This window comes from Exophiala viscosa (assembly GCF_022695815.1).
Source record: "Exophiala viscosa unplaced genomic scaffold EDD37scaffold_2, whole genome shotgun sequence".
NCBI lineage: Eukaryota > Fungi > Ascomycota > Eurotiomycetes > Chaetothyriales > Herpotrichiellaceae > Exophiala > Exophiala viscosa.
Window position 1 is genome coordinate 1,449,450 of NW_026944354.1, and position 13,050 is coordinate 1,462,499.

At 51.4% G+C, this 13,050-nt stretch overlaps 6 protein-coding genes across 6 annotated transcripts; 5 read left to right on the forward strand and 1 right to left on the reverse strand.

Moving 5' to 3' along the window:
* The first annotated feature begins 487 nt into the window (after positions 1-487).
* Positions 488-3,167, forward strand: EDD37DRAFT_574332 (WD40-repeat-containing domain protein). Its single transcript, XM_062814382.1, has 2 exons — positions 488-1,159; positions 1,217-3,167. Exons 1-2 carry the CDS (start codon positions 879-881, stop codon positions 2,688-2,690), a joined length of 1,755 nt encoding a protein of 584 aa, XP_062672979.1. The 5' UTR covers positions 488-878; the 3' UTR covers positions 2,691-3,167.
* EDD37DRAFT_621351 (pyruvate dehydrogenase E2 component) lies at positions 3,168-4,833 on the reverse strand. Its single transcript, XM_062815995.1, has one exon. The coding sequence runs from the start codon at positions 4,668-4,670 to the stop codon at positions 3,303-3,305; it is 1,368 nt and encodes a 455-aa protein (XP_062672980.1). The 5' UTR covers positions 4,671-4,833; the 3' UTR covers positions 3,168-3,302.
* A 422-nt stretch (positions 4,834-5,255) lies between these two features.
* EDD37DRAFT_249939 (uncharacterized protein) lies at positions 5,256-5,920 on the forward strand. Its single transcript, XM_062810666.1, has 2 exons — positions 5,256-5,293; positions 5,355-5,920. The coding sequence occupies exon 2, from the start codon at positions 5,497-5,499 to the stop codon at positions 5,800-5,802; it is 306 nt and encodes a 101-aa protein (XP_062672981.1). The 5' UTR covers positions 5,256-5,293; positions 5,355-5,496; the 3' UTR covers positions 5,803-5,920.
* Positions 5,921-6,130: 210 nt separating this feature from the next.
* On the forward strand, positions 6,131-7,058 carry EDD37DRAFT_605922 (uncharacterized protein; the record flags this gene model as incomplete). Its single annotated transcript, XM_062814840.1, has 3 exons — positions 6,131-6,340; positions 6,454-6,721; positions 6,742-7,058. 3 exons carry the CDS (start codon positions 6,131-6,133, stop codon positions 7,056-7,058), a joined length of 795 nt encoding a protein of 264 aa, XP_062672982.1.
* A 1,507-nt stretch (positions 7,059-8,565) lies between these two features.
* Positions 8,566-11,153, forward strand: EDD37DRAFT_621358 (T-complex protein 11-domain-containing protein). Its single transcript, XM_062815996.1, has one exon. The coding sequence runs from the start codon at positions 8,995-8,997 to the stop codon at positions 10,918-10,920; it is 1,926 nt and encodes a 641-aa protein (XP_062672983.1). The 5' UTR covers positions 8,566-8,994; the 3' UTR covers positions 10,921-11,153.
* A 145-nt stretch (positions 11,154-11,298) lies between these two features.
* Positions 11,299-12,880, forward strand: EDD37DRAFT_249992 (mitochondrial resolvase Ydc2). Its single transcript, XM_062810667.1, has one exon. The coding sequence runs from the start codon at positions 11,398-11,400 to the stop codon at positions 12,394-12,396; it is 999 nt and encodes a 332-aa protein (XP_062672984.1). The 5' UTR covers positions 11,299-11,397; the 3' UTR covers positions 12,397-12,880.
* Positions 12,881-13,050: the final 170 nt, after the last annotated feature.

The following is a 13,050-nucleotide window of genomic DNA, read 5'->3' on the forward strand; positions in this document are numbered from 1 at the left end:
GTTGATCCATCTGAAACACCAACCTGGTCGAATCATTCTCCTCCCCGCAGGCATCATTCAAACGTCCTTCAACTGAACCAAAAGGGAAGACCCGAGAAGGAGCTTGAGACAAATGACAGTTGTCCCTTGCCGCTCAAAACAAAGAGACGCGCTGCAGAAGGAGGTACTAGGGTCACTAGAATGGCCGCGTAGAGTGCTTTGTTATGATGCTCAAGGCTGGGCAAGCAAGCAGTCATTGAAGCTTCTACTGTATCATGATGAATATGCAAAGTATTATAATAGCTCCTTATTGTATATAGTATAGAGCAAAGTATGACCGATGTATCCAGGCTTGTCCCTCTACAACCGTATGCTACTTGATAGCACCTGTGAATCATCTGTTAGGAGGCAAGGGCGACTGGCTTGGCGGGTTCTTTGCAGCACCGGCTGTGGAGCACTATCCAGTAGTCTAGCTCGGAACGTCCCTAAACAACTGCGCTGCGGACCAGAACAATCACCCACCAGCTATCAAACATTCACCACGACCTCACTGCCGCCATTCTCTGAGTTACAGTCTGCTTTACGTCGCTATTTACGCATTTGAACGTCGCCTTTCCCAGTTTTGACGCATTATGTATCCATCTTAGCCAGCGTACATCGCCATTTTCCAAAGACAATCCTGTCGGATCTAATCAAGCGGTCGCGCGGGCAGAGACCACTAACAAGACATCTAGAACACCTCGACATCTCCGTTCACATTTTATAAGCCCGCCACGACTTCACGATCGCGCGACAGTCCCTCTGCTTCACCTTCGTTTCACTCGGCATTCACACTTGTTGCCTGGTCACAATAACAACAACAACTAGTGCCTTGTCACCACCAACAAATCTTCATCACCATGGCAGAGGATCTGCCACCTTCTCTCACAATAGACTCTTCAGACCGTCCACGAACACCCTCATTACCCACCCCAGTCGGCTCCAAGACTCCCCCTACAATAGCAAGCAAACGCTTCTTGGGCAACGACGAAGGCATGTCGGCCATTCCAAGAGCCACGGAAGCAATGGAAGAAGACGCACTGAGGAGAAGATTGCAGGAGATTGGGAATCCAGGCAGAACGAGAGAGCAAACTCCAGGAAGAAGTCCTAGCCGGAAGAGACAGCGAATTTACGGAGACCGGTAAGCAAAACATGTTATTTGCGGCGATGGCAAGTGGATAACTGACCGGGTCTTCAGTTTCATTCCCAACAGAGACGGACAGGATCTACAAGCGAGCTACAGTTTGTTGCATGATGACGGATCTCCAGCAACACCTTCCAGATCGAAGAAGAAGACGCCTCATGGAGAGCTTCACTTCCAGCGTACCGAAGAAGCTAACAAGACGTACTCCAAAGTACTGCGCAATGAATTGATGGGAGACTCAGTACCACAAGACTTCCGATCCATGACACCAGATGACCTCTTTGGACGGCGGCAAACTCCTCCTGGTCAACCATCTCTATCTTCTATGCCTCCCGCTTCGATAACACCCACTACCCCTCACAAAAACATGTTCTCATACAAGTCGCCGCAGAAGGTGATTGGATCTGGACATCATCCCACTCCATCGTCGAGAACGGCAAAACACCCTGGAATCATCAACCTCAATGCGAGATCGGACTTGTACTCGATATCTCCCATCAACTACTCATCTCAGTCAATTCTCCAAACCCCCCGGAAACAGCCTCGTCCCATTGCGAAAGTGCCTTACAAAGTCCTGGACGCCCCGGAGTTGGCCGACGACTTCTATCTCAACCTGGTAGACTGGGGATCGGCGAACAGCCTTGCTGTAGGTTTGGGGTCGTGTGTCTACATGTGGAACAGCACAACAGGCAAGGTTACACAGCTCTGCAAGCTACCAGACAATGATCTAGTTACATCCGTGGCATGGATACAACGAGGATCGCACCTAGCTATTGGAACACACAAGGGTTTTGTGCAGATCTACGATGCCGAAAAGTCTAGGAGGTTGAGAACGATGACCGGTCATTCAGCCCGTGTTGGAGCATTGGCTTGGAACGATCACATCCTCACTTCTGGATCCAGAGATCGGCTGATCTACCACCGAGACGTCCGAAGCCCCGACCAGTACTTGCGGAGATTGGCTGGTCACAAGCAAGAAGTCTGCGGTCTACGATGGAACACTGAAGATGGGCAGCTTGCCTCGGGTGGAAACGACAACAAGCTTTGTGTTTGGGACAAACTCTCGGAAACTCCTCTGTACCGCTTTTCGAACCACGTGGCTGCTGTCAAGGCAATTGCTTGGAGCCCTCATCAACATCACCTATTGGCATCCGGTGGTGGAACAGCCGATCGATCCATCAAGTTTTGGAATACCGCGACTGGTTCTCTCATCAAGGAAGTCGACACAGGAAGTCAAGTTTGTAATCTGGCGTGGAGCAAGAACAGCGATGAGATTGTGAGCACTCATGGTTACAGCCAGAATCAGATTGTGGTCTGGAAATATCCCAAGATGGAACAGGTGGTCAGTCTCACTGGACATACATTCCGTGTTCTTTATTTGAGCACAAGTCCAGACGGTACTACGGTCGTTACTGGCGCCGGAGATGAAACACTTCGGTTCTGGCGAGTCTTTGGCAAGAAGGGCAACGATGGTCGTGATAGCGATGGGATGTCTTCGAGGTTGGGTGATTGGGGATCGATCCGTTGAGCAATTCGACATGCGGAATCCTGTCGGACTTTGACAACTCAACTGTCCGGATCTGGGACGGGCTTGCATCACATCACCACGCTATGTGACGATCCTGTCACCTCGAGGTATACCACAACAAGACATATCGTATCGGACGTCATGATTTGACCACTTCTGTGTATTTTGCAGACTGGCATGAGCTGAGGCATGGGGCTGGTGGGCATCGGAGTTAATGGAAAGGATTGTGTGATATTGGAATTTTCGACGAGCACCGGCACTGCATTGGGATGGACCGGTGAGGGCGGGCATTGTTTGAGCGTTGGCGTCACGGTTGGTATCATGCATGGGAGTCATGAGGCATGAACATTAGCACAGATCTCAATCAGAGATACGCATACCAGAACACGATGAATCGTGCTTGCGGAAAATTGCATGTAACTTGAAAGAATCAGATGACCATGTCCTGGCAAGGTCTCAAGCACTTTACTGCCACTGTGAGTTCAAGAGAAAGGTAATCTATTCGTTGGGGAGAGCTAAGGTATTTCCCTGCAGCCAAAGCTAAGCTATGAAACGCCACGCTCACGTAAAAGGCGCTTTTTATACACGTCCATCTCGAATCCCGGGGAGAATTTATAGCACCAACTTCCCCGGCTCAAGCTGCAGCGCAGTCTTGACGCGCTCAAGGAATGTCCGGGCCCGCTTCTCCTCGCCCTTGGGCACGGTCAGGCTGAATGAATTCAGCGCGCCGTCCGTCGTGGTCAATGTACGGCCCGGCACACCGGAGGATAGAGATCGAGCTTGGGCAGAACGTTTCGGTGTGGCTCTGCCGGAGAGGATGTCGATGATATCGGGCTTTTTAGTGGCAGAAGGTTTACGGACCGGCGAGCTTTTAGCTGCTTTCGACGATGGGAACGCAAATGCATCGATCTGCGGCAGATATGTGCCGCGGGATGTCGTGGGGATGCTGTCCAGGCCTAGTACGGCGTTGAAGAGGGCGTCTGCAGAAGGTTTGGCGCCTTTCGGATTTGGTAGGTCGTCGTTCGCGAGGTCGACGGCTCGGGCGAGGAATGTGGACAGCGGGACAGTAACGCCTAATGTGTCTTTGATGCGCTTTTGAACTTTGAGGACCTCGGCTAACGAGACAGTGATGATGACGCTGCTGAGCCTGGGGGTTTCTGCGGCGAGAGGGGCTTCTGTTGTGGGAGGGGCACCGGCGGGTTTGGTCGGTGTCGATAGGATTTTGATGTTGCTTAGGTCAAGGTGTTGCATGTGCTCGATCCGCTTGGACTGTTTGGATGGGTAATCTGATTCGATCGTGCCTAGGTAGGCGAGCACGTCGCCCTTGAGGAGACGATGGTTGGGGCCGGAGGCGGGGATCTTCAGCACGTCGTCGTCTGAGAGGTGATTCTCGTGGACTAGAGCGATGACTGATGGGTAGAGAGGGTATTTGGGATTCTGGCCGGGACCAGTAGGGCTGGTCTTGGGTTTGTCCTTTGCTGGTCGCTTGTTTTGAGGTGTGCCTGGAATCTCTTTCTCGACGCCGGAGGATTCGTAGTGTGAGTCTTCTGCGTCGGCCTTGATATTGTCGGCTGCCTTCTCTACGGGTTTTGCATCGTCGGCTGGGATTTCGAGGCTCGACACATCGTCATCTGCGTCGGCGAGCACGGCTATCCTTGTGCCGACTTTGATTGCCTTCGAACCGTCCTGTGCGAAGATCTTGGCGACCTTGCCGTCGTCTTGCGCCTCGACATCCATTGAGGCTTTGTCTGTCTCGATTTCGAGGAGGACATCTCCCGTGGAGAAGGAATCACCCTCTTTGACTTTCCAGCTGGAAATGTTGCCTTCGGTCATGGTGGGCGACATGGCCGGCATTGTAAAATTGTGTGCGGCGAGGTAAGCGGGTGCAGAGGAGAATGTCCGTTGAGAGTGTGGTTGAGGGTGTGAGCAGTGGGATGTGATTTTGCGTGCGAGCAGCCGCACTGATGGTCTGCCCGCCATGGCGGCGGATGTGGAAGACAGAAGCCGAGTAGAGATGCAATGGTTTGGTGAATAGCAGCACTGGTGAGAGTGACAATCCTCGACGCCTTGGTTGCACGCGAGATAGAGCGTAAATAGTCCCGTGTCGAGTGTTGAGAAATAAGTTGAGCAGCAGCTTGAAGCTCCGCAATCCGCAATCTCGTTCACCGAACTCCGACAAGACTGAGAACTGCGTGATCCTTTTAATACTCTGCCGTACTCGGTCCGGTGGAGCGTACTGTTTCAGTGAATATAAACCTTCATCAAATCCTAAACTCTTCATGACTCCCCTTGCTCGACCTGCTAAACCCTGCCAATGCATCTACTCGACGTAAGTCTTCTCGCAACAAATCGCCATATAGCTGGACGGACACTCGTCGTGTGGACCGAGCGTACCAGATGACACGACCAGCAGCTCGTCGATTCTACAGCGCAACGTGCTACGTGCAGAGTATACTCGGATCGGTATCCGTGCTGAGATATTGAATATATCAAAAGTCCATTATGGCCAGGCCCTGGTAGCACGGCGAAATCGGACTGTGCATTCATTGTGAACGCCATGGCATTTCTATATCTGGGTTCCATCCAGAATAATTGGATGTACAGTATAGTATCACAAATCTCCAACATCCCTATTGAGTACTTATGATTCCTACTTATTCGTAGGATATAAATCTCGTCTCTACTTGACTTCACTTCTACGACCTCCACATTTGCAATCAATCCTGTTGCCTCTAGCAGCTTAGTACACGACACATCTTATTTATATCAACGCGACCTCCCCTCAATCCACCACCCCTACCCGAAAATGCACTTCATCTCTGTCCTCACATCCGCTGTCATCTTGCTCATAGGAAGTGCAGCCATAGCCTCGCCCACCGGTCTAGAGGCACGCTACGATATCGACCCATCAGAACTCTTACCCGATCCCAAGAGTCAGGAATGTTGGGATCTGTGGACTAGCTACTGGAACTGCGTCAACATCGATAGTTGGTCTGGCGTTATTTGCGTGAGTGCTTATCTTCTTCTCCCGCTAGTTCCATCTCGTATCCTTGAATGCTATGATACACATCGAAATGAGTTTCACAGGTTCCTGTCGCCATCTACTCACTAGTGATATTCCGGATGTTCGCTGACAGTCTCGCAGGAACCGCCAAAAGTTGAGTGCGAATAGTAGGACATCGAAGAACTAGTGTCAGTGAGCTGAAAGTGCCTGGATTGTCGGGTCAATATTGGTGACTGATTGGAAGATCGAAGGTGTCTAATATAGCCTATACTGCCATGCCATCAATGTCGGTTCGCGCCTGGTCCTCGGGTATACAGCAAAACCGACCCTTGTACTTGTTTAGCTACTCTCGACAAGGAGATGAAAGAGAAGAAAGGCGGCGGGGAATGGTGCGCATTAGCAATCTCACAGGATAGAACTCAGATGCTGTTAAGTAATGCCTTCCAGATCTCACAGTTCCTCTCAAACACTTTCTCTTCTGTCTTTGGCGACCCGAGCGCAACTTGGAGTCCCAGGATATGCTCCCGGTCAGGAGTATATCCTCATGGACGCTCGAAGTGCCATTCCTAAGCCAGAGAGCATTTCGCTCGTCGAGGCTGCCACTTTGGGTGTGGGCATGAAACCGCATGTCTGGGGATATTTGAAGGTTTCCACATACCCCTGATTGACCCCAAGAACCCTCCTCCGCGCAAGCATGAATGGGTGGTCATCCTGGGAGGTGCCAGCAGTATCGGCAGATGTGCCATATAACTGACGAAGTCCTGTGGCTACGATGTTTCTGCATCATGCTCAACCACTTCGGCAACTTTGGTCAGGGATCTTAGAGCAGTGCTGTTTGACTACAAGACCTCGCTCGAACAGCAGGTCAAGGAAGTCCTGAAGATCACCGCTGGCAAAGCAATCAGGGTCTTTGACGCCGTCGCCGCAGATGATCGGTTGCTGGCTGAAGAATTATTCAGGGCGGCGAAAGAGACTGAGAAGCTCTTCGTTACGACGAATGACTGGAGTGGCATTGGTGACTTTGAAGGTGGAAGACTTACACAATAGCGCTCGGCCCGCTTGGCAGACCTGAGGCGGAAGAGTTGAACAAGAACATTGAGAGATTCATACCTGTGATTGGTGAATTGGTGGCCACTGGTAAATTGCAACCTGCGGATATGAAGTCATTGGGGAAGGCGGATTCGAAGATGCCATCAAGGGTCTCAGAGTCTCAGATAGCAGCAGTCTGGTGCTGCAGGGAGTCGGAATGTCGTCGTCAAGATTCAGGACCCATAGCTGACATCGATCTTGACAGGCCGCCCTGTCGCTTTCCAGACACGTATAAGCCTGTGAGTTGCTCCAGGGCCGATAACGTTGGCCAATGAGTGGGTCATCTCCCCCAAGGTGAATGTCTTCCTGACCAGAACCGCCACGCTTTTTGATCCATCCCGCTTAACCTCGAATCCCATAATGAGGCTAGTTAGCGTCATTCAACTGGAACGTTCGCAGCGTCAGTCCCAGAGATAGAAGTGAACAAAGTACAATGCTTCAGCTTGGCCACATCATTTTCAACACTTTGATCCGGTGGTGGTCGGAATCTGCTGCACTTCGGACTGTTGAGGAACGCCTCTGCGTGTTGCAACAAGGACGTTGGGGGTTAATAAGTCTTTGTGAGCGGAACCACTGAAGAAGCAAGTTTCCGACTATGGTCGTACCAGAATCATATGCCAATTTGTTTGCGAAAGTTCCCTTTTCACCTCGCTGGTGGCCCACTCTTTCCTGTCAAGACGGAACCATTGTCGTTATGATATTGCCACGCACCACCATGGGATATCGAACAACATCTTGGCCTTTTGGGGGCTTGGAGAATTGTGGTTTGCTGAGTGTCAGTATAACGTCACCCTCCAGTATCACCTTGATCCTCATCGAGTCAAAGAACCAAGGTTCTGTACTATCGTAGACCCGGTGTCGTACCCCAATGGTCACAAGAGGGATAAGTCGTTGCATGGTCGGACGCAAAACCGGCATAGTGCATCCGAAGTTTTCGCTGAAACAATGAGTTTGGCGAAACCTCCCATGCCTGTCGCACGACGACTTGTGGGCAGGATGTCGAGCAGCAGTGGTTTTCAGATGATGATGGATCTGTGTGCCGATCATCTCTACTGTCTTATGGGAGGCCGCGTAACTTATAACTTAGAAGCATTCATCTGCCTCATTCTCACTTCTGCGATCCATTTGGTGTCAAACAGGGGTGTGGCAACGCATATTAAACCGAGATACCATTTTGAATGGCCGCCTGCATAGCCTGATCAACAAGGCTTGAGGCTTGAGGAGTCGATCGGAGACCAGTCTGGAATGGTGGGACTTGCAGCTGCACAAGTCAGTCCGCCTAAATTGTGGCCCATATTGGTTTTAGCCCCCTTTGCAGGGAGAAACTGGCTGCACCTCTCGGGACCTCTCCGGAGCCAGAAGCAACGATAGCCACGTTTGGTGGATTGCAGCCAGACTTCATTGGCCATCGGCGCAGTGATTAGCTTTGAAACACCAAGGCTGAGGCGACATCTCCATAAATCACAACGTTGTTGATAGCTCCAATATGGACGACAATATTCGGGTCGCAGAATAATGGAGTGATATTGGTAACATCCTTTCGCGGATGGCCTGCTCAAGTGTCTCAAGGAGTTCGGGAAGCAGCAGCCAGCCACACGACAAGCATAGCAAGCCCCCAATCTCGGTTGTCCCTTCCAGAGAGACACACTGGGGGGCGAGGACTTCCGTACGGAGGTAAGCACAAATTAAACAAAAAAAGGAAATGGCCAGCACGGTCCCCGAAACCAAGGATTCAAGAATGAGGCTCTGCCGTCATGGGTAAGTCATGGCATGCAGGTTTGGGAGCTTTGATACTCGTCGCCGCACGGTTTCTTTTGTTTTGACGCGCTTTGACATCGCACCTTCTCAGCCCCATATCATCACCTTCCTCATGGTTAAACGCCTTGCGGTCCCGCAACATCGCAGCAAAACCCAATCGCTCATGGCCAACTTGCATATCACGAGTCTGTAACACCAACCAAGCTAGTGTCCCGGATACTGTGTCCAAGCATATGCTTGCAGTGTCGCAAACAGACAGTCTGTCCTACGGTCTCGCAAGACGCTCTTCCGCCTCAGAATATTCACGCCCAACGCACAAGGAGCTGCTCACCTTGGTCCACGTCTGACAGACCCCCCTCATTCTCCTCAAAGCCTACGGACCCCGCCCTGAACGGCCACACAGGTGAATGATGCGCCAATTATAATGAACTCTTACCTTCAAAGAAGTATTACATGACGAATTCGGAACAAGGCGAGTATGAAAGCGACGACAGCGGCATGGGAGAATGGGGCAATGAACGTGTTGCAGATCGTTCAGGGAGGGCCCAAAAAGCAGCTATAACAGATAGGCGTTTTCCAGCTGATGCCACAAACTATCGGCTTACCGAGCCTTCGGCATCGTTTACATCAACTGCCATGGCGTCGTCGATGCGACCTAAGGTTGGCGTACCTGGCAAAGGGAATACCCAAACTGGGGGAGAGCTCGACTTCACCAACGGCTCGGACGCGGCTCTGGGCACGTTGGCATGTGAACATATCTCTGCGTTAGACTACAGCATTGCAAGCACCGTTGCAACGTCATTGTCAGTCGAAAGAGGTAGCCTCGTGACAGAAAGTGAGCAGAGTGAGGAGTGTTCGCCGGATAAAAGATTAATCCCGCCATGCACAAGCGAGGAAGATCGCGCTGCCCTTCTTCATGCCACCTTCCTTCCCCCTGTAACCAAAGGGTCTCTTGAAGAGTTGGATCTTGACTGGATTCAGTCAAACATAAACCTTCGAGTCGACCTAAACTATGATCACGACCTCCACTTTACACCAGTGTCTGGTCACAAAGGCAGACAGAAGAAAGAAGAAGCGGTGGAATATTGGTTGAGCCTTGCGGCTGAGTTGAGGATAGCATATCAACACGGAACACTCGATGACTGCGCAAGCTGCCCGAAAGCTTCTCCTCCTTCAACGCCACCATACTTCACTCCAAGGCTGTCCCAAATGTTCCTCAGTCTGCAAGATCTCCTCTTGACATTGGTCCCAGACCACGATCGAGAGCAAGTCAACCAATACTTTGACATCGAATTGCTCCTACAGGAAGTATCTCACGGGCTGTTGGACGTCATTCGACTTGCACAATGGCTTTGCGGGCTCCTCACCACACACTGCGCCCCAATGAGGGATGAACTCGCGCAAGAGATGGCGGAGCAGATACAAGAAGGCGCCGAGAAAGGAGATCTGCAAACCCTTGTACAAGGAATCGAGAAGCTATTTGCCTTCCTTGAAGCTATGAAGCTTGATGTTGCCAACCATCAGATCCGAAGCTTTCGCTATCATCTGATTGAAGATACAGTGGCATTTCAGCAAGACTACTTTCACACTCGTCTTTGGGGGGGAAAGGTGAATGCAAATGCCTCAAAGCAGTGGTACGAAGAGGCAGTTCGAAAGCACCACGAGTGCAGTATATCAATTACGATTCGCAACACACCAGCTCACAGCGCTTTGATTCATGGACTCGTCGAGCTCTGCTGCTCACCGAGCTCAGTCATACCAGAGACATTGAAACATGACCAGGCTCGGCTGCAGACCATACGCAATGAAATTCAGGACGTAGTGCACCTGGTCATATCCCTGACGGTGTTTGATCACTTTGTCCAGCACATTCTTGGTGGTCAAAGGCCGGTGTCGACCGTGCAAACCCAGATTCGCCAGACGCGTAAGCTTCTGGAAAGTCGAATCATGGACCTCACGGACGGCACCATGGCACGCAACAAGAGCATCACGGAGGTGTGGAGTCAGAATCATCGAGCCATCGCCCTCGAGCTTACTCGTGCTGCCTGGGTTGCCTGCGGTCGGAATCCTGCATTGCTGGTCCATGCAGAGGTTGACAGTAAAGCGATAGAGCTATCGAACAGTTTTCGTTCACATGGTCCAACAACGGCCAGAGTACTACGCAAAGTCCTCGAGAAGGCGACACACGACCATGCTAAGAGGTTTCACAAGATGACAACATTAGCGATATCGGAAGACCAAAGACAATGGCATCAAGTTCGGCAACAAAGACAACAAGGGCGCAACCGTCCCGGGATCGAGGAGCCGGCAAGGATGTTGGCCCATGTCGCAGTGGTGCATTGGAGGGTTTGGGCGGACTTGGTTTATCTGGCGCAATAGGGTGCTTGATTGAGCGACGGCGAAAAGGACAGCATTCAACAGGAGTTTGGTCATGAGGGTTAAATTGTAAAACTAGGTGACAGCATCGAAGATACCCTTTGTTTTTGGCGAACACAAAAGGGGCCCGTTGGCAGGAATATGGGCATGGTTCAGGAGTTATGTAGCAACTGTTCTTTCATTGTACCCTTAGCCTATAGCACTTATTAATGCAATGCCTCTGATGAGGTCACTCAGACATCTTCCTCCCCTCAAGCCGGAGTCATCTGTAGCAATGTCAACCAAGGCTGTATGGACGATGGCTGTCGGTGCACGTGACCGCGCTCGAACTACGCGTTTTCTTCCAGACGTGGTCTTGGAGTTTCTTTTCTTTCCAGCCCAGACACTGGCAAACAGTAATACTTGAGCAAGCATGCACTAAGTGAGTCAAGATATGCTCGAAGTCATTGACGCGAAGTCTCTGCTTGACTCTTCAATGCCATGCCAGCAACGAAACCATGGCTCGAAACCTTGACCCTTGACAAATTACACCGAGTGGCCGTCAACATTGGCTCACCGTGCTCCGGCACCAAGACCGCTCGTGTCGAGGGGATCAGAAATGTAGTGTCCAGCGTCAAGAGCCGCGGCGAGAAGCCACTGAGTTTGCTGAGCATTGATATGGGCATACGGAATCTCGCGTTCGCGCACTTCACTGCACCGAAAGCCGGGGATGAAACGCCAGCAGTGTACGATCATCCGACGCTACAGGCGTGGCGGCGTGTTGCGATTGCGTCGTCATCGGCCTCGCAGAATGCCGCGAAGGCGAACAAGTTGCTACGAGATGTCGGTAGTGTCGAGGACGATGTGGGGGTGGCCACGAAAGAATCTTTCGAGCCAATGGACTACGCTAGACATGCATACGCTCTGGTCAGGGATATGCTCGCGACGTATCATCCGAATCACATTATCATCGAGAGGCAACGATTTCGCTCTGGCGGCCGAGCGGCTGTGCCGGAGTGGACGATTAGAGTCGGCGTGTTTGAGGGGATGCTCTACGCTGTTCTGCGGACGTTGATTGAACAGGGAGATCTTGAGGTGGAAGTTGAGCCAATGTGGCCTTCGCAGGTCAATCGATTCTGGCTTGAAGGGCAAGATCGCGACGTCGTGCCATCATTGGGGAAGAAATTGACGGGACGAGAAGTCAAGCGGGCTAAGATCAATATTGTTGGCGGGATACTGGAGCGGCATGCTGGACCTGGGACCGGGGCGGGTAAGATCTCAATCAGTGAAGAAATTCAACCGTTCGCAAAGGAGTTTGTGGCGACTTGGAAGAAAGAGATAAAGACAAAGAAAAATGAGATGAAGAGTATACCTAAGCTCGATGATCTTGCGGATAGTCTTTTGCAGGGGCTAGCGTGGATTGAGTGGCAGGATCACAGGAAACTGCTTGAGATTTTGGGATCGAAGGCTGTGGATATGGAGACCGGATGCATGCTGTGAGACTCGAGAGCATGGCGACGCATATGCTGGTCATGATGAATAGTTTGCTTGATGATCGGCACGTTTGAAAGTCAGACTCGAAAGCCGGAGATGACGTCTCGAGCACAATGGAGGAAGATCAAGCTTTGAACGAATGACAGATTACGTGCAGCAGCAAGAAATTGCTCCTCGCGACCTCGACCGTGCATGGCAATTGCTCTTAATTCAGTTCATCTGGATACCCAGGCAAGCATATAAGAGCCAAGGGCAGATGGAGCGAGCGGTCCCGCAGCAGCAGCATCTGTCTTGTTACCATCAAAGGATGCACACCCATACGGGAGTGGCTGAAACTCCACGACGGGTTCTTTCCGCGATGTCGAGCGCTCGCAATCAGTCGAGAACAGGTCGAAATGGTTCACTAGAGGACTGGAAGGATCATCGAAGCTTGCATCCAAACGGTAAATCAAAAGTCGTGTGGTGTCTGGATAGCCAGTCATCTGTGGGGGTTAGAGGACGTGGACCCGGTCGGCCTTGGAATCAAGGTCACCAGCCAAGACGGCGACTATATCGAGGTGCCGATGGTGTACGACTCTGAAAAAGACTGGGTTCGAAAACAAGAGACTGCGGTCGTCCAATTGTAAAGGTACTTGTATGGGTGTGGAAGAGATATCGACA

Bases quoted from the DNA above. Each gene is read 5' to 3' on its own strand.
- EDD37DRAFT_574332 (XM_062814382.1), top strand. From the start codon at position 879: ATGGCAGAGGATCTGCCACCTTCTCTCACAATAGACTCTTCAGACCGT. The intron at 1,160-1,216 runs GTAAGCAAAACA...CCGGGTCTTCAG, and splicing joins CAGCGAATTTACGGAGACCG to TTTCATTCCCAACAGAGACG.
- EDD37DRAFT_621351 (XM_062815995.1), bottom strand. From the start codon at position 4,670: ATGGCGGGCAGACCATCAGTGCGGCTGCTCGCACGCAAAATCACATCC.
- EDD37DRAFT_249939 (XM_062810666.1), top strand. From the start codon at position 5,497: ATGCACTTCATCTCTGTCCTCACATCCGCTGTCATCTTGCTCATAGGA.
- EDD37DRAFT_621358 (XM_062815996.1), top strand. From the start codon at position 8,995: ATGACGAATTCGGAACAAGGCGAGTATGAAAGCGACGACAGCGGCATG.
- EDD37DRAFT_249992 (XM_062810667.1), top strand. From the start codon at position 11,398: ATGCCAGCAACGAAACCATGGCTCGAAACCTTGACCCTTGACAAATTA.